At 46.4% G+C, this 24,763-nt stretch overlaps 1 protein-coding gene across 1 annotated transcript in view; it reads right to left on the bottom strand.

Moving 5' to 3' along the window:
• ROBO3 (roundabout guidance receptor 3) overlaps window positions 1–24,763 on the bottom strand; it is a 310,469-nt gene that overhangs the window by 147,249 nt on the left and 138,457 nt on the right. Inside the window, 1 exon segment of the mRNA XM_033171318.1 lies at window positions 7,804–8,130. Within this exon segment, the coding sequence (XP_033027209.1) occupies window positions 7,804–8,130 (327 nt within the window).

Here is a 24,763-nt window from a genome sequence, read left to right on the forward strand (position 1 = left end):
GGATAAACATCCCCGCCAGACGGCCATTCTTGCCCAAAATGTATAGCTGAAAATGGAAGTAGGGAGGGAGGAGGAAAGAGAGAGGCGACATGATTACTGGAGCGATTTGTTTATTTTTTGCTCTTTCCCCGCAACCCACATTCCAAACTACGAGATCCACCGAAAGCTAAAATTATCTAGCAAATCCGGGGCATACAAATGCTGCTTTTGCCAATGTGGGTCTCAGCTCCCTGAGCAAGAAACAGCCCCCCAGAGTTGCCTGCCGGTAGCACGTAAGTAACCTCTCCTGGCGTGGGATGGAAAGTTAATTTCTCTTTGCATCGCGGCAAAGAAGAGCAGCCCTCACCCCCCCCCCAGGGCATGCATGTTTGGTGAGGTCTGCAGCCCTTCCCCGCACCCCCAGTTTCCGCTCTCGGCATAAGCCCATGCGGATGGTTGGGACGTCCAGGAGCCCGGCAAGAAATATGTTCCTGGATTGTTTACCCAGCAGCTGCCCCCTTTCCCAAATTACACAAATGCATCCTGTCTGGGTAATGGACTGAGAAGTGACACAAAAATCAATAAATAATTCCAGTTTAGAGATGGCTGGCAAGTGTTCCGAGACACTGCCCATGCTGCGGCCCAGCTCTCAACGGAGCTGTCAGCCCGTTGTCAGTGCGTCAGACACATTTCTGTCTCCAAAACACCTCAGAGAAAGAGAGGGAGAGAGAGAGAGATGGGGTCTCGGCCCCGGTCTCATCTAGGAAGGTTTTTGTTTCCCTGGGATATGGGGAGCGGGACAACGCCAGTGATGGAGACGGGAGTGTAGACCCCAGTGTGTTTCGCAGCCCTGCCTCTTATTCCAGAAGTCTCCCTTGACTACTGTTCTGGAACCTGCTTCACCATGTACGCGCTGAGGTAAAACCAGCAACGCTTCTGAAAAGTTGACACGGAAGACAATCACCTTCAGAAAGGCTCGGTGGTTGTTACAAAAGGTATTTCCTCATTCCCCACCCCACCCCTTCGTTTCGATGCAGTCATGCACGGTTTTCTCAAACTGTCCGGAATCTTCCATTGGGCAGGATGAAAAGATAACTTCTAGCAGTATCCTTCAACCTTGGGTCCACAGATACTTGCTGGACTACAATTCCCATCAACCCCAGACCCCTGACTAAGCTGCCTGAGGATGATGGGAGTTGTAGTGCAAAACAACAACACCCATTTGTGGACCCGTGGTTGAAGAACACTGACTTATGGGAATGAGTGGGTGTTGTTTATGTATTTATTAGAAACAGAAAACTCATCCACCTCCACCTGAAGGTCACCATTATATCCCACCATCACCTTTGTATAAGAACAATTGGTCCTGTAAGTGTGTGTGGAGGATTTCAGCCTATTCAGAATTAAAATGTGCTCCCCCTTCAAGTATGTATTTAGATGTATTATCTCTCAAAATGCACATTTAAATGCATCCTTGCATGCTTTTAAACTGCAGAGAGCAGCATATTAAGTAATAGCCCCCATCTATGAAATGCTCTATCCAGAGAGGGCCATCTGGCACCAACTTTGATACCATTTGGGCAGCAATGATTTTTTTAAAAAAACAAGTTTATTTTCACCGCTTAATTTTATTCTAGTAAATTACTTCAGGACTTGGGAAGTGATCCATAAATGCGATAACTAGCTAAGGAACATTCAGAAAAGTGTGAAAAGCATTGGAAAGGGAAGTTCTAGTCTGCACGGGTGCACAGCAAGTCGTCTCCTAGAGGAATTCACAAAGACCAAAATCCTCAAGCATCTCTGGTCCAGCTTTCCACTGAAAGAATCCATCACAGTGGAGTTGGGCCAGTCTTCAGCATTTCGTTGCCAATATGACTTTCAGAACCTTTATCCAATAAATGGCGGTGGAGGGGTCCTAACTGGAAGCCACTCCAGCAAAATGGAAGTAATGTCTCTCTGAAAAAGTCCTGCTGTGTCAAAACTCTAAGGCTTTTAGATAAGGCAGCTGCAACAAGTCCAGTTATGTATCTCCACTTCCTCTAGGTCTAAAAATACCCATGATACTTCGTGTAACAGCCACTTACGGCATTTCGGTTAGGCATTAGCCTCTAGATCATGCCAACAGGACCATTTGGCAAATTCCCCTGAAAATGGCCTCATTCTATTCCTCACACTCATTATGAGATGTTATCTGCAGTCCACTAGACAACCCCTTCCAACCCCCACCTTCCCCATCGCTCTTCCGATGGAGGATGTTTCAACCATTTACCTGAGGCCTCATCCGTCATTTAATGGGAAGGCAACAGAAAATCCATTTGGGCCATGGGGTGGACGTTCAGGGAAGGTCAGGCTGCTCGCTAATTGCTACAAGCTGAGCTGCTCCCTTTGCCTTTTCTGAACCGTACAAAAGGATGAGCACGAGGGTATATCAGCCTTTTCACCGGTGCCAGAAAATCACCTCAGACCCTGACAAAAGGCAGTTCTGCTCAAGTCCCTCAGCTCCACCCTAAAGATGCTGCTCGCTCAACCCCTTCTTCCTTTCCCCATTTAAAGGTTCTTTTTCCCTGCTGGGAGCTAATCTTTGACCTCACATCCTTTAAATCTCTCATGCGGACACAACGTGATGCTTCAGAGGCTTTCATTAAAAGCAACGGCTAAGACAACGCTAAAAGATAGGGAATCTCTATGGCACCAAAGGGCCACCTGCTTGAGCAGGATACGTTGCCTTAACAATATGACCCCGTATAAGGCATTCCGGGGGGAAATGCAAGCCATCAAAGACTTTCATTCTCTTCCCCTTCCAAGGCTGAAGTGGTATAGCTTAGGTTTACCAACTAGACCCAAAAGTAAGGCACTTGCAACAGAGCCTCCATGGCGGATCACTGGGCATGGGAAGGCACACTTTTCAAAAGTATGTAGAGCTCAGGCCAGTTAGGGCCTTAAAGGCTAGGATCAGCATCTTCAGTTGGACCTAGAAGCCAAATGGGTGTCAATGCAGGAAGCCACTAGATGGAAGTTATGGTTAGATTCAAGAAGGAAATTGATATGCTCTTATGATCTGTAAACTTACAGAATTCTTGAGCCCTGCTGGATCAGATCAAAGGCCCACGAAGACCAGCAGTCTGCTTCCCAAAGAAGCCATCAAGATGCTGGCAGGAAAGCCCACAAGAGCACCATAGTCCTCTCCCGCTCTTGTTCCCCAGCCATTGATATTCACAAAGCCACACAAATCCAGAGTGGAGTCCCAAAGACAGTTGGATGGCACCTTGTACACCTCCTTCCGGCTACTTCAGCAGCCAGGTTGGTGCCCAACGTATTGCTCTGCTTTCCTTTGGACCACATCAGTGAGGCCGAGAGGGGGGTCTTGTCACCTGGGCAGCCCAGGACCTCCATACACACTGCCCGGGCTTGCACCTCGGGTAGGTCACTGCAGCAGTTTGACTTCACCCCCAGAGGTGCACTCCATTATCTCTTGAGACAGATGGATAACAACAACAACAACTGCCTCTAATCCCGGAGATAGCATAGCAGGGGTGGCCAACTTCCAAGAGACTGTGATCTACTCACAGAGTTAAAAACTGGCAGTGATCTACCCCCTTTTTTTGGGGGGGGGGTCATGTAAAAGTTGTTGGGCTTCTTTGGGGAAGAGGAAAATGACATTGAGCTTTTCTTTTTAGGAAGGAAAGCCCTATTTTTGGTGGTTCAGGTCATTTTAGGGGTGTGGGGCAAAGGTGTTGAGCTTTTTTTTAGGGGAGCCAAAGTTTTTTTACCTTCTTTGGGGGCAGCCACTGATCTACCGGTGTTCTACCACAGACATCCAGTGATCTACTGGTAGATCATGATCTACCTGTTGGACAAGCCTGGCATAGGAGAATCATGAGTTCAAATTGTGGCCATGCTAGAAAAATGAAAGAAGCTCTCCAGGAATTATTTTAACTTGCAGCACATAAGACAGGTAGCTTCCAGCTCCATTGGCTACCGATTTGTTTGCAGACCCAGTTCAAGGTGTTGGTATTACCCTAAACATTTTTAGGATACCTAAAGGGCCACTTCAGTTGTGGGTGCTCTTTTGCATCGAGACTATGAAACTCCCAACCCTGGGAGATCCATCTGGCCTCCTCTTTTATCTATTTTTGTCTCCTCCTGAATATGTTTTCATTCCAACAGGTGTTTAATTTGACAGGTTAATCTGTGTTGTTTTGTGTGCCATCTTGTTTCTATATTTTATTTTATAGCTATTGAATGTCCTTAAAGTCTTTGTGGTGGCTTTTCATATTGTGTTTTTCTTTCAACTGCTTTCCTTTCAACCTTGCATGCTTTTCAAAATGGAAAAGTGGGCCAAAAATATGTTAAATTAACAAACAAGACGTAAATCATGCTGATGTCGCTGGCTGAAAAACAAGGGCACTACGAGGCAAACTATTTGTGTTGCTGGGTTTTTTTTTTACTGATCGTTTTTGTTACATGTCTTCGGAATGGAAACTGCTGCCACTGGAGAGTTAAATCAGCCTGCATTGCCAGTAAACAGAGAGTAACTCCTGCCAGAATTATACCAACATTCAGACAAATAAGACAGATCAGCACATATGCTGGCTGAACCCTTAAGTGTGTAAACCAATTTCTCAATTAGCTAAATGCCATCTTCAAAACTGTTTAAGCATGTGTAATACTAACAATAAACAACAACAACAATATAGCATGCTTAGCTCTTGCCAAAGTGCCTATCAAAGCAATTGCAAACTTTATGAAAAGTGTTGTGCATTAAAGCATGCAAACAAATAGTTTCCTATATATTCCCAATGTGGTTTTCAGTATTGAATGAGTTGCTCCCCAAGCTATGCGTTCAAGGGAATGAGAGATCAGATTAGCTAGCATTTGTTGTTTCCTATCACAAGACACTCCCAGGCACAATGAAGGAAGCTGTTTTGAACTATACTAGCTCTTTGCCTAAGAGTGGTTGGGTTTTTTTCTCCTTCCATCCTAGAAAGCCTACTTGGCAGGCTAAGCTGAATATTACTGGTGAATGATCTCTTGCTACCATGTGTGTAAGGAGCCAAACCTCAGTCTAGAGGTTTGTGTTGGAGAAAGAGAGACAGACAGAAGAGCAAAGAAGAATACATAATTCTAAATATTTGCGAGAAATCTACACACAGCTTTGTCTTATGGCTTCTCCAGAAAAGCAGGATTACTCCTTGCATGCAAAATCAAGAACTATTGCCATTTAAGGCGATGCTCTCTCAGTTTTCTGGCATGAACTTCTGTAAGCAATCTCAGCCCACTTCAATAGCTACAGAAAGTGGACTAACTAAAACAAGGGCAGATAAGATTATGGGCAAAGCAGCAGCAGGTACCACTGCACAGCAAAGCTGATGGTAACTCAGGTTTGCTTTATGCACCTGGGGCAGCAGAGTTTCAGCAGAAACACAGACCCAGTTTATATGAGATGTGAAACTGTGATTTGCCACTGTGGACTCACAGGGCTACCCCTTCCCTTTACTCCTTGCACACTCCAGTTTCCTGTAGAAACGTATTCAGCCATTGATCCAAACTGGAGCAACTATGTTTTGTGCAAACCACAGTTTTCCTGCAAGCCAGAACTGGAAACCCAGTGGACAGAGGAAGATGGAGAGGGAGAACCTGATGTTTGGCATTATACATGAAACAGCACCCTATATCTGTCTAAAACCCTATCCATATGTTATGCAAGTGGGTGGGGGGACTGGGCTTTGCCCCATCATACCTGCTGTCCCTGTCCTTAGAATCTTTGCTGGCCTCTGGAATAATTGTCTATTCTATCCCCCTCCATATACACACCCACTTCCAGCACATCAGCTTCACAGGGAGCCATTTTATAGATTTCCCTTTGATGTCTGCATTTTGACCAATTACCCTGGCTGCAGCACACTCCTTTGATAGCTTTATTTCAACCATAACCTGTTATCAATCCAGCCAATAGCCACAAATCACGGAGAGCTAGTGGTCAAAGGTCCTCCCCCTTACCAGTTTTGGAGATCAACTAATGTTAAGTTCAGCTTGGGAGGTGCCTGAACATGTTAGCGACTCCAAGGGCTTAACCGAAATGGCATTTCATTTCCCCTGCTGCTGGTGTTTGGCCTTGTCTCAGGCAAGGCCCTCATTCATCTTGTGTCACTTTCGGCAGGCCTGAATGCTTTTCCGCACTGTTTGTTTGTAGATCTTTGTCTCCATAAAACCATTAAGGAAGACAATGGGAGGAGAGTGCCTTGGAAAGCGGCGCAGGAGATTGGTTTTGAGGTCAGGGCAGATAAATAATGAACCTGGATATCTTCCGTGCCCACAATCCACACGGCTGTTTGCTTCTCAGGGACCTTTGCTCCATGAAAGGCACAACTAGAGAAGCCTGCCAAGAATGCAGCCGGGCTAGTTGCTAGAAAGAGTTTATAACCAGAACTCAATGGACTTATCAACAGAGTGTTTGCTCGTGTCTTATATGTGTTGGAAAGTGACCCCAGCAAAATTGGGAGGAGGGGGGATTAGAAACCTAGAAATAGGTAAGATTCCTTCACTCAGATGCTTGACAACCAGCAAATAAAACAGGCATACTCTTTTTCCTGAAATGTTTCCAATACCAATGAACAAGCAAACTTTTCAGAAATACATCCTACATGCATTCCAAGTGTCCCTGCTGACCTTTTTCCTGGTATTTGTACCAGATCACTCCCTTTATACCTCTGGTTCACCTGACTCACTATTGTCTACTTAGCATGGGTGGGGAACCTGCGGCCCTCCATAATTTGTTGGCCTACAACTCCCATCAACCCCCTTCATTGGCTATACTAGCTAGAGCAAATTAGAGTTGGACTCCAACACTATCTGGACGGCCACAGGTTCCCAACCTCTGTTCTACATTAACTGGAGAAGTCAGTTTCAAAATAGGGGTCTTTCCCTACCAGAAGATTCCATGCTTTACTACTAAGATGTGTCTCTTCCCCACCAAGAGAATTCTACAATCTTCAGTAATCACCAGCAGTAACAGATTATGCATACGGCCCTGTTATCGGCAATATGACGGCTGATATGGTCTGCACACCTCAACAACAAATTTAGAGCCCCAATCCCTTCTAACCAGAAGGCACAAGACGTTATGCAACATTTCCAATCAAAACTCTTTTTGGGATCCTAACCACCTTTGCTTCGTTTAAAGGGAGGGGGAGGAGAAACATAAGGAGACCTGCAAATCTATATGAAATGCTATCAGGTAATTTACAGGCAACACGCAGACACACGGGCCACACTGTGTGAGGCGGAACGTATTCTGTTCTAGGTGAAATGATCAGGTAGCAGGAATTTGAAGGCACCCTCATCGCTCCTCCCTCCAGCCATTTGCTTAACTCATTTTGTTCGACAGACAGCAACACCCAATCCCTGTCAATGGATGAGATTAGCAGAAACATTTCTATTTGCTTTCAGTTTGGGCATTTAATTTTTAATCAACATGGTTTGGATGTGGCTGGGAGTTTGGAGGAAACTGGGGCAGGGCAAGAGAACAAATTATAGATTGGCAGAAAGTACTTAAGGGTACATCTCCAGGGCAGCTGCTCACATCTCCTGCCAGATGTTCTATAGTGCTCAACTATAATTGCAAATTCAAATGCACACGGCAAGTGACCGTTCACAGAATCAGGACCACACTCAAACCATACTTAATCCCAATATCATGGACCACAGTTCAGGCCACACAGTTCCCCATCGTTTATGGGAGCCGATGAGCACTGCATCGCTTGCGGCGTATCACTTCTTAAGACAAGCCAAAGTTCTGTCTCACTTGTTCAGTATTCTACTTACTGGCTACCTCCAGAGATGCGTTCCTGCTGACAGCCTCACCCAGGTAGTTCCTGGCTACACAGACATACACTCCCTCATCCGGTTTGCTCCTCCGTCCATGCACGATTCGCAGAAAGAAAAGGGAGCCGCTGGGCAGCAGCATGCGGTGGGATCGAGGGTCTTCCTTGTCCGTCTCCACCCGCTCCCCATCCTTGTACCACTCAATGATGGGGGTGGGACGTCCTTCCGCTTTGCAGTTCAACGTTGCTGGCTCCCCCTTGGACACAATGAGGTCGGAGGGATGCTCTACTATCCGCGGAGATGAATCCTCAAGGCGAGGCCGAGAGCCTGAGGTGTAAAAAGAGAGAAATGGTTATAGAGAGCAGCACAGAAGAGACTGTAGCAGAACTAAAAAACAAGACCAGGCCCAGTTCAGACATCAAAGCCAAACCATGATTTACATTACAGGTATGTGTTTTCTCCAAGGTCCACCCCCACCAGCTCCACTTCCCTCCCTCACTTACCTGGTCTGCACCAACCATGGCTTGTTGTTAACCTGAATTGAATAAATATATTTGTTGCAAACTGGAGTTTGCCTCCAAATCCAGCATTAGGAACCAAAGCAAGCCCTTGTTTCCCATTGTGATTTGGAAAACATTCATGGTTTCTGCAAACAGTATCCAGATGCAACAGCAAACTATGGTGGCCACAAATTCAGAAGTGAGTAGGGAGCGCATGAGTCTGAGATATGCTCTGCCTCAATTTTGGCTTGACATCAGAAATGGGCTATTGTAATGGAAAAGGAAGGGCAGTGAATGGCTAAAGCCAATTCATATTCCAGAGTCATTGATAGTTACAGTGCCCAAGGCTATTATCGCTCAAACTCATACCACCACATAATGGAAAAACTACCATCAAAAGTGAACATTTGCCATCATCAAAAGTCCCACACAGCTCAAACAGAAAGAAGCACCATGCAATGGCCTGGGTATGAGAGAGTGATGTGAGATCTATAGATCAATGTCAACAGCTAAAGACCCTGTTGCCCAAATAAAGGGAACACCTGGAGCAAAATGTGAAACTGAACCTGCTTTTCACCAGTGGAAAGAGATTTAAAAGGTAAATATCTGAAAGGCCATCTATGTTGCTACAGATCCTCTTGGGCAGGGGTCCCCAAACTAAGGTCCGCGGGCCGGATAAGGCCCAAGGGACTTGTTTATCCGGCCCGCGGCGACCCCACTCTTACCGGTGCTGCACTGCGTAGCTGCCCACTTCCGGGTCGGAGGAACACTGGAAATAGCTTGTGCACATGCACAAGCGTTATTTCCGGTGCACATCCGGGATGGAGGAGGCCCGTGCACATGCGCACAAGCTATTTCCGGTGCTCCTCCGACCCGGAAGTGAGTCGGAAGTAGCGTGTGTGCACGCGTATGTGCACGCACTCCCCTGGCCAGCCGCACAATTGGCACTGGAGACACCAGCCCGAGGTGCAGTAAGTTTTCTGACCCCTGCTCTTGGGTGTTAAGATCATCAGAGAGGGACCCTATTGTCAGTTCTACCACCCTCAAACATTTGGGGTGGTAGCCTAGGAGATGGCATCCTCTGTAGCAGCTGCCAGGTTGTAAAATTTGCCATCTCCTGAGCTGTACCTGACATCTTCACTGTATAGTTTGTGGAATACCGTCCCCAGGGAAGCTTGCCTGGCACCATCATTACATATCTTTAGGTGCCAAGTGAGAAGGTTTCCTTCTTTATTCTGGTATGTATTTTGTATCTTCATTTCCTATGTTTATGTTACAGGTGGGTAGCCGTGTTGGTCTGCCATAGTCGAAACAAAATAGAAAATTCTTTCCAGTAGCACCTTAGAGACCAACTGAGTTTGTTCTTGGTATGAGCTTTCGTGTGCATGCACACTTCTTCAGATATCTGAAGAAGTGTGCATGCACACGAAAGCTCATACCAAGCTCATACCAAGAACAAACTCAGTTGGTCTCTAAGGTCCTATGTTTATGTTATCCCTGTGAGTAATTTAAAATTTTCAAAATGATTGAATCTTAAATTGCTGTGCCCTGCCTCAGGACCTCACAGTGAGGGGCAGGTAAGAAAAGGAATAGATGTTGATGAGGCTGGTGTCAATGAGTAGAGAGGGTTTTTTTTAGGAGGCTACATGGTCACACAGGTTAGGAAGGCTGGTCTTCAGAAGCATAGGCAAGTGTTGTGAACCAATCAAAATGGAGTGTTCTGAGCCCGCACCATATTTGGAACAAAGGCGACAGGAATATCCCACGTGGGGAGCAGGGGGGGGGGGATGCAAATGGCCACTGATTAGGTCACTGGCAGTGTACTGACAGTCAGAAGAAAGCTTCCACCTCATCACGGCTAATTAATGGCTGAATAGAGGTGTGCGCTTGTGTTAGCAGTTGGCAAACGATCAAGTGCATAATTAGACATTAGCATACATCCAGAGGGTCTTGCACCTCTAGATCCCAAGAGAATGAGCAATCTCCTTTCAACAACAGCCGCCCTTCTCTGTCAAGAGCTGTTTCCTCCCTTCTGATTGCTAGGAAGATGCACGAGTTACAGAGTCACCTGTGCAACAAGGAGCTGTAAAGAGTTTCCCACCTCTGATTTAAGCAGAGGTTGCACAATCATCCATTGGGGATGTTCTAGCTCTTGATTAAAGGTAAAGGGACCCCTGACCATTAGGTCCAGTCACGTCCGACTCTGGGGTTGTGGTGCTCATCTCGCGTTACTGGCCGAGGGAGCTGGTGTACAGCTTCCGGGTCATGTGGCCAGCATGACAAAGCCACTTCTGGCGAACCAGAGCAACGCACGCAAACGCCATTTACCTTCCCACCAGAGCGGTACCTACTTATCTACTTGCACTCTGACGTGCTTTCAAACTGCTAGGTGGGCAGGAGCTGGGACCGAGCAACGGGAGCTCACCCCGTCGCAGGGATTCGAACCGCCGACCTTCTGATCAGCAAGCCCTAGGTTCTGTGGTTTAACCCACAGCGCCACCCATGTCCCGAGCACTTGATTAGTATTATTGTAATCAAGCAGGAACTTGGACAAGACGGCTAACAAGGCCCCCTCTAACTAGGATTCTATGACCTCCCTTTCACAGTTCTTCCCATGTTTTGCCCTGATAAAATATGTGCAAGGCTTTTTTTACTTAGATATCTGCGCCTGAGTAGCGCTGACATTTAAAGAGGAGATGTTAAAAGCCCCAGGGCTATCTGGGCAAAATCTGTTCCTGTGGCCCTCCTCTCCAATATGGTCACTTGGATTTTCTCCACATATGACTGGATTGTATCAAGCGCACATGGTGGCATTCGCACAAAATTTCTACTTCCAAGGAAGGGACAGATCTTAATTTCGGTGCTGGCTGTGATGAGTCCCAGCACCTCCCTAGGGTTGTCTACGCATATAAATGATTCTCAGCAGAAGAGGCCCCTGGTAAGACAAATTGTGCTCTAGGCAGCTATATAAACTTAGAAGGTAAAGTGTCGGACAGAATTAATCCTTTTAATCATCTGCTGAAGCCTCTGGAAGCTGCCCAGAGACTTTTTTCAGCACCTTAGACAGAGCAGAACTTAAAAGTCTGCTACTACCTGATTTAGCATATGCTCTCTTTCCTACATCTCTTACATTGCTAATGGATGAAAGTGACTCGCTTATGTCTTTTTGATCCTTGCTAGCCTTAAAGACTAAAAAAATTATAATGGCATAAGCTTTTGGGGACTATTGTAAAATTCATGAGATGTGTGAAATGCTATCCTGAGTTACAGGTGTGTGTGTCTAGGTCATAGCTGTCAGCCCTCGCTGCTGTTTCCCAATGCTATAATAAGGGAATTTCCTGCAAAAAAGGGGGGGGGAGGTTGACAGCTATGGTCTAGGTGTGGTGAGGGCATCACACACACACACAGACACAGTTAAGGGAGGAGGATTGTAAACAGTGAGGTCGAAGGGAAACAAAAAACAAACAAAACAAAGTACAGAAACCGTACTAATTACATAATGAACAGTGGCCATTCACAAAACAGTTATTGTTGCTAACGCAGACATCCTGGCATTGGTAAGCCAATTAACATATGCTGTGCGTTGTTGTTTGTTAAAGAAACCTTTGACCCAAATTCAGTCCACACAATGGCAATGAACCTCTTGACAAATTGTCATGTAGTGGTTTCATGCTGCAGCGCAGTCTCTGAGGTTCCTCTGAAGCTTGAAATGCTAACACGCAGATTTTGCATACATCAATTTTAAATCTTAAAACAACTGTGCAGCCGCACAGTTCTGGGTGCAAGCACCTAACATGTTTAGTTTCTACTATGGATAGAGAAGCAAAAGCGGTCGTCCCAGTTGCAATCCTTTGTCGCAATTCCATGTCCAAGTGGCCCCTTAGAGGAGGTACTGTTTCAATCCATTACTGTGGAGATGGGTCTCCACAAACTTTGTCCCAGTGAACTCCCCAGGAAGGTTGAAGAGGTCAATGAACCTGACCTCAGAGGCTCAAGCGGTTTTCCCAAGAGCCACAAAGAAAGCAAAGTTAAGCTCAACTGGGGAGCAGCGGGTGGGGGGAAGCTGGCCCAAAGCAGAGCTGCCATTTCATAAAATAAATCTTCGCCGATTTAACTATAGGTTTTAACAAGGGAGGGCATGCTTTGCCTTTAGGTTATCTGTGTGTCGCAGCAGACACCATCTCCTTCACGAAAGAGAAGGAGGCACTCCTCTAAGAACAAACGAGCAAGTGATTAATAATTTGCACAGCAGCTGAGCTACAAATTTCGCACGGTTCGCTCATATCCAAATCTATTCATAGCATCACATCTTAGGATCTGGATAGTCTTACACCCCATAATTGATATACTCGCCATGGTTATGACCACTAGTAGGGTCTCTGGTAGCAGCAGCCAATGTAGTGCCTTCTAGAGGCTGCTGAACTACAATTCCCATCATATCTGACTGTTGGCCATGCTGGCTGGATCGGCTGGGAGTTATAGTCCAATAGCCTCTGGAAGGTACCGCAATGGTTACCTCTGGTCTATGGGGGAGGGATCTCTTTCTACCCTCTTTCCCAAAACGGTGATTAGTCAATAGACATGAAATCTTCACACAATTCCCAACAACATTTCCTTAGCGTTCTAGCACAATTGCACTCCACTCTGTCATCATGAGGGCGGGGAAGACTCCCTCTCAAAAAACTTATGGCAAATATCGAAACCAAGCCACTACAGAGGGCCGCACTGCACATGACTTTTAAATGCAAAGATAGGGGAGGCTAGATCCTTATCTCCCCCATCATAACCCCCCAAACTTTTCCCTCACCAATATTAAACAGCTTCAACTAGCACCAATGGGATCTTTGCCCCATTAGTGCATGGGGAAGGTGGAGTCTGAGGGGGTCAAAGGGCGGGAAGAATGAAACCTCCCCTCCTCGTGTGCTGCGGTCCTGATCCAGATCCAATGCATGCTTACATTTGAGTAAAAAGAACATAGCTGCAGGCTACATTGCAATGTGTGGTTTGACCCCAAAATCCTCCCCACATAAATGAGGGAGAGGGAGGGAACATATCAGTTAGCTCCAGCATGTCCCCATCAGGGGCTTCACCGGGGGGGGGGGCAAATACCTGCCACAGGTTCCCCACCCTCTTTTTGCTTTGTCCCTGCTCACTTTTGGCAGACGTCTCCCAGGAGATTTGTTGTGAGGTAATGCGGCCTCAGGCTGCAAGAATTTCCCTACCCAAATTAGGGTTCTCTGTCACATTAGGGGGCTCCATGAATTTAGCAGGCTCCTCACTGCAGATGGTGGCCCTTCAATGAAGATAGGAGCGGGGAGCACACAGACTTAACTGGAAAGTCAGGGCTTGCCAGCATGTTCCTGCTCTCACCCAGGCAATTTTGCATACATTGGGATGGGGGAGAGACTATATGAATAGGGCTATTATCTTTCCTCCCGTAGCTGGAGTGGGGAGGAACTAGAGAAACTGGAGAATTCAGAAGGAAACAGAAGCTGCCGCTGAAACTGTCAATGTTTTCTTATTCATCCCATGCCTTCAACAGAAATCAATCCAGCAAATACGATTGGTATTCGCTGTTGTGGTCTTTAGTCTGTAAACAATACGGTAATTGATTATGTTTCTCCCCCGTTTCCATTGCATTTCTTTTTCAATGAAATGAATAGAATGGAATAACACCAAAGCAGTTGCATAATAATTCTGTATTTAATTATGTAACATTCCACCACAGCAGACAGCGAGATGAGGAACACAGTTTTGTCAGAAGCTGAACTGCAGTGGAACGGAAACAGCACTGCATGTGATGAAAGTGAGGCAGGACCAAAATCGATACTTTCTAAGATCCTTAGGCGGAACACACACCTTCCTTGCACATTCACAAATTGAGACCAGGTTACGGAAGGGACTGCATCACTCAATATAACCCTGCTCAGCAGCTGTGTTCCTTAGACGGGGCACTGTTGAGGGTACCAATTAGTTTTTACTAGAAAAAGGCTTTTTATTAGAGAGGTTTTTATTGTTGCAGTTCCAGTCCCTTGGAATTGGCTACCGGCTGCAATTAGACAAGCTAGATGTTTAGGTGGCTGCTGAAGACACATTGCTTAAGATGGCTTTTCTTGAAAGGCGTTCCTGCCAATTTTATAAAACATTAACTGTAGAAACGGTTTTATTGTTTTAAGGGTCTGTTATCTTTTGTATTTTATCTCATCGTACACAGCTTCAATAGCTTCTGGCTGTGAAGCTGTTTATACATCTGTAAAATAAACGAATAAATTTTAATTCCTAATCCATGCAGAAACAGGATAACATCCCACCACCGCTTGACCCTAACCACTGCCTGAAAGCCTGTATCCCAGCTAAGCCCATAAAGAACAAGGCTCTCACATGAGGTATTTGAGAAGTCTTATCTGCAGACTTCACTCAATCAATAGTGCTGAAATCCTAAACTCTGATAAGCTCCAGGGATATTGATCTGTTTACCAATCATAACAATGATGTCACTCATCCTGAGACCCTCCTCCTACCCAAGCAGAACAATGGTTTCTTTTTTCTTTGATTGCTGCTGATTTTGATCTAGCCCCCTTCGCTAGAAAGGAATCTAGGGGACTTATTCTGCTACGCAAGCGGCGAATGACTTGCGACCAGGGAGATCACTGCCTGGAGGTATTCCCAAGAAAGCATGCTTATAAAAGCAACTTCAAAATGGGAAAGGGGAGAATTGACTTCAAACAGTAGTTCAAGAGGAGGTGGGCTTAACCCACCCTCTGTCAGGCTTCAGCCTGACCAGGACTCTGGAGAGACCCCATCAGAGGAGGAGTCATGGCAGTCCAACACACACCCAAGGGAAGCATGCAGCCCTCAAGGCCTTTTTCTGGCACCCCTCGACAACATTAGACACTCCACCCCACCTTGTAGCCCTTGTCCTGCCTTCCCAAAGCCAAAGCTCTGGGAAGAAGCTTTGTGGGATCTGACAGGGTTCTAGAGTCCTCCAGCCTCCTTCCCAAAGCCTAGTTAGCAGCTTTTGGAAGGTGGTGTGATGGCTGTAGGACCCCGCCACAGCATTGCACCTCCTTCTCAAAGCCAGGCACCTCACTTAAGTGGTTTTGGAAAGGAAGCAGGAAGGCTGGTGGGGGGGGCAAATTATGGCCTCGCTCCCTCTCCCCGTGCAACAAGGCAATGTGCGGTCCACAGGTTCCTTATCAAAGTGCTCTTGTGGTCGCCCTGCCCTGCCCTAGTACAACAGGAGATTCTGGAGGGCCTGCTGAGGTACCAAGTACCAATGACATCTTGTCAGGTTGCCCCTGGATGACCCCAACACCCTGTCTTGACTCCCAAGTCTACTTCTTCACTCCCAAGGCCTATTTGGGCCCATTGGGAAGCCCACTACCTTCCAAGATGCTTCACCATCAGAAGTCTACTTAGGAGCAAGGGTCTACAGTGGAAGAGGGAGCGGCCAGAGACCAAAACGGTGTACTTTGTATCTTAGTAGGTAACCAGGAAGGGAAGGGACTGGTTTTAGCAATATGAATCTCTCAGTCCATCTTGGACCTGTGCTGGATGTAAGTTCCCCCTAGTAGGAGCCCTAGTACCAGGTTCTTGTGAACTTCTGTCTTGGCTCCAGGAATAATTACAGTTCTTGCCATCAACCTTAGCCAACGGTGACTGAACAACATTTGTGGCTCTCCAGATGTTGTTGGGCTGCAAGCTCCAATCAGCTGCAGCCAGCATGGGGGTATTCCAGAGAACCACCACCCTCAGCCAAATCCCTCACAGCTATTTTCAAGCTCCCAAGAAAGACACTGAGAAACCAAAGCAGATGAACTCCTGCTTGCCAGGTCTTCAAGTATTAACCGGTCCTTTGCTAGCAAGAGAGGAAGAGGCCTTGGATGAGTTGGAGTCGAGACCTGTCCCACTGGACATTGCCATGAAATATGGCAAGGGTGGGGGACTGAAGGATGGGAGAGATAAACCAAAGATAAACTGAATTGAATGTCATTTAAAGAGGATTTTTAAGATGAGAAGAGAGTTGCTGAGACTCCCAAAGAGAGAAATAGCAAAGAGATTTGAATTCGTGTGTGTGTGTGTGTGTGTGTGTGTGTTGGGGGCAGGGAGGGATTTACTTTAATACATATGGGGGAAATAGTCTTGCAGACAAGTCAATAGAACTGAGAAATAGGGCGCTTGGGAACACTGGCAGGCCCAGGGTAGAAATTGGCAATAATTATGGAGGGAGCGGACAGGGTAAAATGACACGATAGGAATCACTAAATACATAAGAGCATGGGTTTCAAGGTCATGCAGAAACTACTGCAATTATGGAACATTTAGGAAACAGTTTTATACTCGGGCAGAATATCTATCTGCTGTACTCTGTACTGCCTGCTCTGACTAACAACAGGACTTTAGGCCAGAGAGGGGTTTTCTCCCCATCCCCTGGAACCTGAATCTTTTCTCCAGAGATGCTCGAGATGGAACTTGGGACCTTCTGAATGCACGGCAGGCCCTTGTCTATTGAGCTACACTCTCTCCCATATAGCGATTTCAGGTAACTCTGCTGCAGTTAGGTTCTGAAAAGTAAGCTGGATTCAGTTCAAACATTCTAGCCACTCTTTCATGTTGTAGTAATTCCTAGGAACATAGGCAACTGCCACACCAAGTTAGGCCATTGGGTTTATCCACAATGACTGGCAGCAGCTCTCCAGGGTAGGGTTCACAGGAATCCTACATAAAACACGGGGTTTTCTGCATGCAAATCAGATACTGTATCACTGAGTTGTTGTCCTTCCCAAACCTTTAGACTTCCTGTACAGGGGGACTGCAGCATTCATTTCTTATGATGTGGGCCATTCCCACGCCATGAAGACACTTCTTGCTGTCCGCAGCTGACACAGATGTTTAGTACTAGCATGGAGACTCTCCATGCAAGCAAGGAAATCTGCAAGATGAAGCTGATTTGAAATGTCAAGTGGACTGATTTGAAATGTCAAGCACACACACCCTAGCATTTCCTCCATCTTCTCAACCACCAGTTGTAGCCTTCCACAAGAGGAATGAGTGCCACAAGGCGTCAGGGACTGGGCAGAGGAGGAATGGTGGAGATTGCCTCCCCAGACCGACCCTTCCAGAGAAGAGAAAGACAGTTTAGAACAGGGGCAGCAAACTTTTTCAGCAGGGTGCCAGCCCACTGTCCCTCAGATCTTGGGGGGGGGGACTATATGGGGGGGGACAAATTCCTATGCCCCACAAATAACCCAGAGATGCATTTTAAATAAAAGCACACATTCTACTCATATAAAAACACCAGGCAGGCCCCACAAATAACCCAGAGGTGCATTTTAAATAAAAGGACACATTCTACTCATGTAAAAACACGCTGATCCCCAGACCACCCGCCAGCCGGATTTTGAATGTGATTGGGCCAGATCCAGCCCCTAGGCCTTAGTTTGCCTACCCATGGTTTAGAATTACAACAGGGGTTTGAGGGAGGTCACAGCTCAGAGTCAGATGAAGGGAAAAGTTAAGAAATAATGGGAGAGGAGGAGGAAGAGGGAGAGGAAGCACCCGGGGGGGCAACAGCTGACACACACAGTGTCTTTATAAAGTATTCCAGATCCGCTCTCTCCCAGAGCCTGGCGAGCCTTGAAAGTAGGAGAGCAAAGAGCTCAAAGGCAGAAGGCACTTGTCAGTACCTGTAGAGGAGGATGATGAATGAAGAAGTGGGAGAGATGGGGGGAGTGGAGATTCACTCGGGACAAGGCCATTATCCAAGAGGCTGGGTTCTAAAACCTCTCTGTAAATACTGAATAAAAAGCAGATAGTAAGAAACATTCCTTGTCTTTATACGTTCCTGGGCAACCAGCTGTGGGAGTTGCTGGCAGGAGCCTGACACAGGGATGGGGAACCTATAAAATATTGTTGAACTCCAGCTCCCATGAACCCCAGGTAGTGCAGCCAACAGTCAAGGATGACAGGAGTTATAGCTCCTTAACATCTAGATAGCCACAGGTTCCCCATCCTTGAAGAAGCATGTAACAGACAGACTTCAAGGCATCTACAGCAATGTTTCCCAAACTTGGGACTCCAGCTGTTTTTGGACTGCAACTCTCATCATCCCTAGCTAGCAGGACCAGTTGTCAGGGATGATGGGAATTGTAGTCCAAAAACAGCCAGAGACTCAAAGTTTGGGAAACATTGGTCTACAGTGAGGTAAGACACTGAAATAAGATGTCTAAATTCAAGAATGTGACAGCAAACTCACCAAAATAGACATAGCCAACATGGTGCCCTCCAGACTACAATTCCACTCCTCAGCTATGCTTGCAGTGCTCCAACATGTTGACTACTCCTACACTATAATTTAGAAAGTAAAATAATTCTTATTTTTTTGAACATCCACTTGCCAAGATCTTCAAAACTAGCCTCAACTATTTTGTTCTTAAATTCACAGGCCATTTTTGTAAAAGAAAAATGATGTTTTAGAAAACCAACCCTACTGCTGCCATCTACTCATGGTCACAAGATGGATACAACAGCAATTAGTTGAGGGCCTCCATCCTTGAAATATTCATGATATGGCCCTTGCCATTCTGAGTTGCTTGGAACCACCCAAAAACCAGGCAGGCAGGCAGAAATCAGCAATGCTGATCCCTTTGCATAAGAGGCAAAGGGAATCCTTTCCTGCTTGGTCTACACAGATGCTGTGCCATTCCTTGGTTTACTTATGGATTGCACTGGGAGTCTTTCCACTGGCCTACTTCCAGGATGGAGAGGGGAATCCTCAAGACATTTCAAAGAGAGAGGTTTGCAAATGCAAAGGAGATGGTTCCAGACTCCTTGTATTCCTGCTAACATCCTTCCACACCAATTCCACTCCTACCCCTACTCCCCCTCACAACCAAAGTCAGTCCTTGGTGTGGCTATTTGGCATGCAAGTCAGGCTACTGCCTCCCGCCAGGCACCACATTTCAAGAGCTGTCAGAGAGAGGAATCCCAGCTGGTGAAAACAGACACTGCCTGCTGCTGCTCCTTCCCTGGGGCAGAATCTGGGCATGAGCCTCCAGCTGCGAATGGTGTCACTAGCTGGCTGGGTCACTGCTCGTGAGACACTCGTGTCAGTGGGAAAGGCTTGATATTTAATCAAAGCATTTAGATTTTACTTTTTGGCTTCATGGAGTCACTGAAGCAGCATGACCCTTTCTGTAAGATCAGAGGCCCAATACGGCAAGGGAAGCCAGATGTTGCTGGACGACAGCTCCCATCAGGTCCAGAAAGCATTGCCAGTGTTCAGGCATGACAGCAACTGTCATCCAACAACACCTGGAGAGCACAATGTTGGCTACACCTGCAATAAGCCACAGGGAGCCTCAAGGAGCAACATGCCAAGAGGAGCTGGAGGAACAGCAGCATTCAAAACATAGTAGTCACAACATGAGAAAGAGGAACAACAATGGCCTGAGGATCACAGGTTTCCCTTGCCTGCTTTAGAACATAAGAGGAACCTTCTGGATCAGGCCCATCTTGACTAGCATCCTGTTCTCACAGCAGCCAACCAGATGTCTATGGGCAACCCACATGTAGGACCCAAGCACAAGAGCCCTCTCCTCTCCTGTGGCTTCTAGCAACTGCTATTCAGAAGCTTTAGACTCCAACGGTGGAAGCAGAACATAGCCATCATTGCTAGTAGCCACTGATAGCCCTCTCCGCCATGAATTTGTCTTTGTAAACCATGCAAGTTGGTGGCCCTCGCCACCTGCTGAGGATCCATAGTTCAGCTAGGCGCTGTTTGAATAATTTCCCATCTGTCCTGAATCGCCCAACATTCTGTTTTGTTGGATATCCATTAGTTCTAGTGTTTTACGAGAGGAAGAAAAACTTACCTCTATCCACTTTCTCCATGCCAGGTGTAAGTCTACAAACTTCTAACATGTCACCTCTCACTTGCCTTTTCTCTAACCTGAAAGGTCCCTAACACTGCAAGCTTTCTTCAAAGGGGAGTCGCTCCATTCCATTGATCAATATCCTTTTTGATGTGAGGTGGCCATCGCTTTAGGCTATGACATGTTCTGCAATTGCTCAGGCCAGTGTTTTTCAACCACTGTTCCACGGCACACTAGTGTGCCGCGAGATGTTGCCTGGTGTGCCATGGGGAAAATTGAAAAATTACTTTATATATAGTCAATATAGGCACAGAGTTAATTTTTTTAACATTTTCTAATGGTGGTGTGCCCCGTGATTTTTTTCATGAAACAAGTGTGCCTTTGCCCAAAAAAGGTTGAAAAACACTGGCTCAGGCACCACGTTCCCCATTGGCGGCAGACTCCAAGAGGGAGATGAAAGCACTTGGCTTCCTGAGGACAAAACCGGCCGCAAATGTTGTTCCAACAAGTTCCTTGGCCAAACATTCCAGTCCGCAGGAGAACTGTGGACCCATTACTTTCTAGGTTGCTTAGCTGGGGCAAGAGCACAAAGGTAGCCGCAGCAACGGAGAAGGGCTGAATTTGTGCGGTGGGTGGGTGAACACTTGCCCACTCACTAAAAGGAAAGCCACTAGTCCTCATCGAGGTGGTAAACAAGAGGAGGGGAATATGCAATTATATCACAGGAAAGTGTTATCCGATTAGTTCATTCCTCATACACAGGATTCCTTTTTTCATATCGGGGAGCATTCAGTCAAGTGACTCCCCATCTATAGTATGAAGTAAAGGTTTACCACTAGGCCAGGGTGTTTCAGATTTAAAAAAACAGCCAAGGGAGACCAACCCATTTGGACACACACCAAATCAAAAAATCACCTCTTTTTCAGCCAACACCTCTTGGAAATAGAAACATTTTGAAAACTGGCACTCCTAGGTAAGCACACCAGCCGCCCTGTTTCAACATTAGGCCTAGACTCAGCCCAGCCCTCAAATTGTTCTCCAAAAGACTCCATCCCCACTGAGTGGGCCTTTGGGGGCAGAGGTTCCGGGGCCCCACTCAGCAGAATGAGCAGGAGAGCTCCCAAACACAGCATTGAGGGGTGGCTTACCACATTTTGAAATATGGACATCTGCACATCACCATCTGAAGAGCAACCCTCCCCTCACCACCATAACACACACAAGACTTGCAAATTCAGTCTAAAAGTGCCTAAATGAACACTGATTTCATTGCCTCTAGTTACACCGTACTAAAAGATGTCATTAGATGGGTTGTTTCAGAGTTTGTAAAAAAAAGAAAAAGAAAAAAAGAGGCTGTGTCAGCCATATGAAAAATTCCAAAGGTTGAGAGACATTCTACTCATTATCCAAAATGAGATGGTATAAATGAGGTTGTAGAATTCTAGACCATACCACTTCGGACTGGAGTGTCTGTATACATATGTGCCATATATATTTTTTTGAATACTCACCCATATAACACACCTCCCTGCTGGTAATAAACTAGCACACCAGGGAGATAGCTGTTGCTAACCATACATGCTTGCTTTCAACATGCAATGAACTTTTTGCATTGGCGAGCATTTGAAAATGGGACCATCACCCCCCCTTGCAATCTCAAGTGGCACAGCCCAAGGAACCCTACCACCACATTCTGCCTAACGTGAACATCGGCTGCTAGCCTACATTCTTTTTGCAATGGTTGCTGAGAATCGAATTTGTGTGTGTGTGCATTTTTTCTGGTGATTTACAAATGCCAAGTCATTAACAACCTCTGCTTGGTAAGACTACGGGTCTACCTAGCCTAGCATTTCATGGTCTAAACAATAGGGAAGGGCTGCAGCAAAAGGTCCCGTCTCAATCGCCATCATCTGCAGGTAAAGCTGAAGGACACACCCTGTCTGATACCCTGGAAAACAAGGTGAGGCAACATGGTTAACCAAATCGAAGTCAGAGTTCTCTGGTTCAGGTGTAACAGGGGACTCTGCCTTAAGCCAAAATCTTCATGTCAAAAGCCACCGTACAGCAGGAGGGGAAGGAGTGCCCAGCCACAGTGCTTGTTCCCTGCTTAGTAAACCATGGTTTATGAAGGCTACAAGGATTGTCCTAACCAGGCCAAGGGGTTTGCATAAGGGAAATAACAGTCAGAATTCATAAGACCTCATGCCCCTTTACTGCTCTAGATGCTTTTTCTGGTGAATCCTAGCCTGCAAACTTGCCCCCACTCTTAGGATGCCAACCACCCTCCATCCCCATTGCTAGTCCAGCCAAGCTATTTCGCAGCTGAGAACTCAAACAGAAATTTATCCCGCACATGCCAAAACAAGATCTCCTCACTGATCCTGTGGTGGGTTTTGCCACCTTCAACATTCCTTTTACAAACCCATGGTTAAAATAGCAGCATGGTGTTCAATGTGCTGGCAGGAGAGAGCACTGAAGGTATGGCACAGGTGTGCGATGCTGTTATTATCAAGATCTCCTGTAGCGCTTTTTCCAGAGGTGCACACTTAAGCTGCCTCAAATTTCAGTGGCACTGAAAGCAGCCGTTTGCATCACAGATAATTTCTCGCCAGTGAAAATATTCTGTAAATCCAGAGGAAATCTGGGGGGGGGGGAGGGAGAATTAGTGGCTGGGGCAGGGGGAATGCCTTCCATCCTCCTAAGTGTAATTACAAACAGCAGCTTTGCAGCCAAACAGACAAAGCAGGATTAGAGTAAAAAGTGGGTAAATGCCATCAGTGTGGTGCGGGACGACTGGAGCAAGCTGCAGTGAGCTACACAGCAAAGCAAGGAGGAGCAAAAACCTGTTTACTTACCGAAAACGTGTGTTGGGGGGGAGAATCCCTAGGGATCATAGGCCTCTCTATCTGTGCCAGCTCTAACTGAATATGAATGATACCTATTTTCTCTGTGGCTGCTACCAATTTGAAGAAAGCAACGCACTCACATGTCATTGTTCTCACCGTAAACATCAAGGGATCTGTTCAGGATCACCTGAGTCCTTATAGACCACCGGGACCAAAATGTATGGGAAACAGCCCTACTAGAAAAGTTCACCAACGAACTTAAACTAGCATGGGGCGAGCACAGGAGGACGTCTTCACCCCAGTGTGGTTCCTCTTTATTAAATACAGAGCACAATGGGACAATGACCTATCCCTCCACAACAGCATACAAATCAATAAAAAGGTAAAGATAAATGACCCCTGGACGGTTAAGTCCAGTCAAAGGTGACTATGGGGTTGTGGCGCTCATCTCGCTTTCAGGCCAAAAGAGCCAGCGTTCGTCCACAAAAAGCTTTCTGAGTCATGTGGCCAGCAAGACTAAACCGCTTCTGGCACAACGGAACACCGTGATGGAAACCAGAGCACACAGAAATGCTGTTTACCTTCCCACTGCAGTGGTACCTATTTATCTACTTGCACTGGCATGCTTTCAAACTGCTAGGTTGGCAGGAGCTGGGACAGAGAAACGGGAGCTCACCCCATTGCAGGGATTCGAACCGCCGACCTTCCAATCAGCAAGCCCAAGAGGCTCTGTGGTTTAGACCACAGCGCCACCCACATCCCTATACAAATCAATATGCTAACCTGACCCAACAACCTATTCCCACACACACACCGCATACAAACAAGCCACACTGGAGTCAACTGAACACAACCAACCAAGCTTGGGATCCCCTGATCTCTCGCAATATCAATAAAAATAAATATATATAGAAGCAAAGAACCCACCCACAAACACCTACACTAACACTATGCAACAGAACAAAAGAACAATACTCCACCTCTCTCTCCTCCCCTGTCTTTTCCCCCAACTGCAAGATGTCTATGAAAAGGGTATCTTTCACTTAAGTGTAAGCAAACAGTGAAAAAGACTATGAACTGACAGTGGAGGTGATAGAGGTACCTTTCCCTGTTTATCTGTCTGTTTTGTAACACAAAAAAACTTCAATAAAAACTAATTTAAAATAAAATATCCCAACTCCATCACTGAGATCATCCAGACCAGAAGTCGCCCATTTAGTGTCACAAGTCCCATGCCGTAGAACACTCTTTCAGCAACGATTTGCTTTTGCCTTTCCTGTGTCTCTTGAAGATGTTTTTATGCTGACAGGCAGTTGTTTAGAATTTCCTTGAGTGGCCAGCCATTTTGATAATTGTTCTGTGTTGCTTTTAAAAGGTTTTTAAATGTTGCTGTGCACTGCCTTGCCATTGTGTGATAGAGCGGCGTACGAATACTTTTATAAAATAAATATGCCTCGGATCTCAAGTGCAATTTCTGGCTTCTGCAGACAAGGCTGGGACGGACTCGCTGCCTGAAACCCCAGAGAGCTGCTGCCAGTAAGTGTAGACAATACGGGGCTAGATGGGTTGAAAATCTGGCTCGAAAAAGACCTTTTCCCATGTTCCTACCATCATTGTCTCTGGGAAGAGTCATAGCTCAGTAGTAGAGCATCTGTTTTACAGGCAAAGGGGCTCCAGGTTCAATCCCCAGCATCTCCAGGTAAGGCTGGGAGAGACCCCCTAGGCTGAAACCCTAGAGAGC

Source organism: Lacerta agilis, chromosome 15 (genome assembly GCF_009819535.1).
Source record: "Lacerta agilis isolate rLacAgi1 chromosome 15, rLacAgi1.pri, whole genome shotgun sequence".
NCBI lineage: Eukaryota > Metazoa > Chordata > Lepidosauria > Squamata > Lacertidae > Lacerta > Lacerta agilis.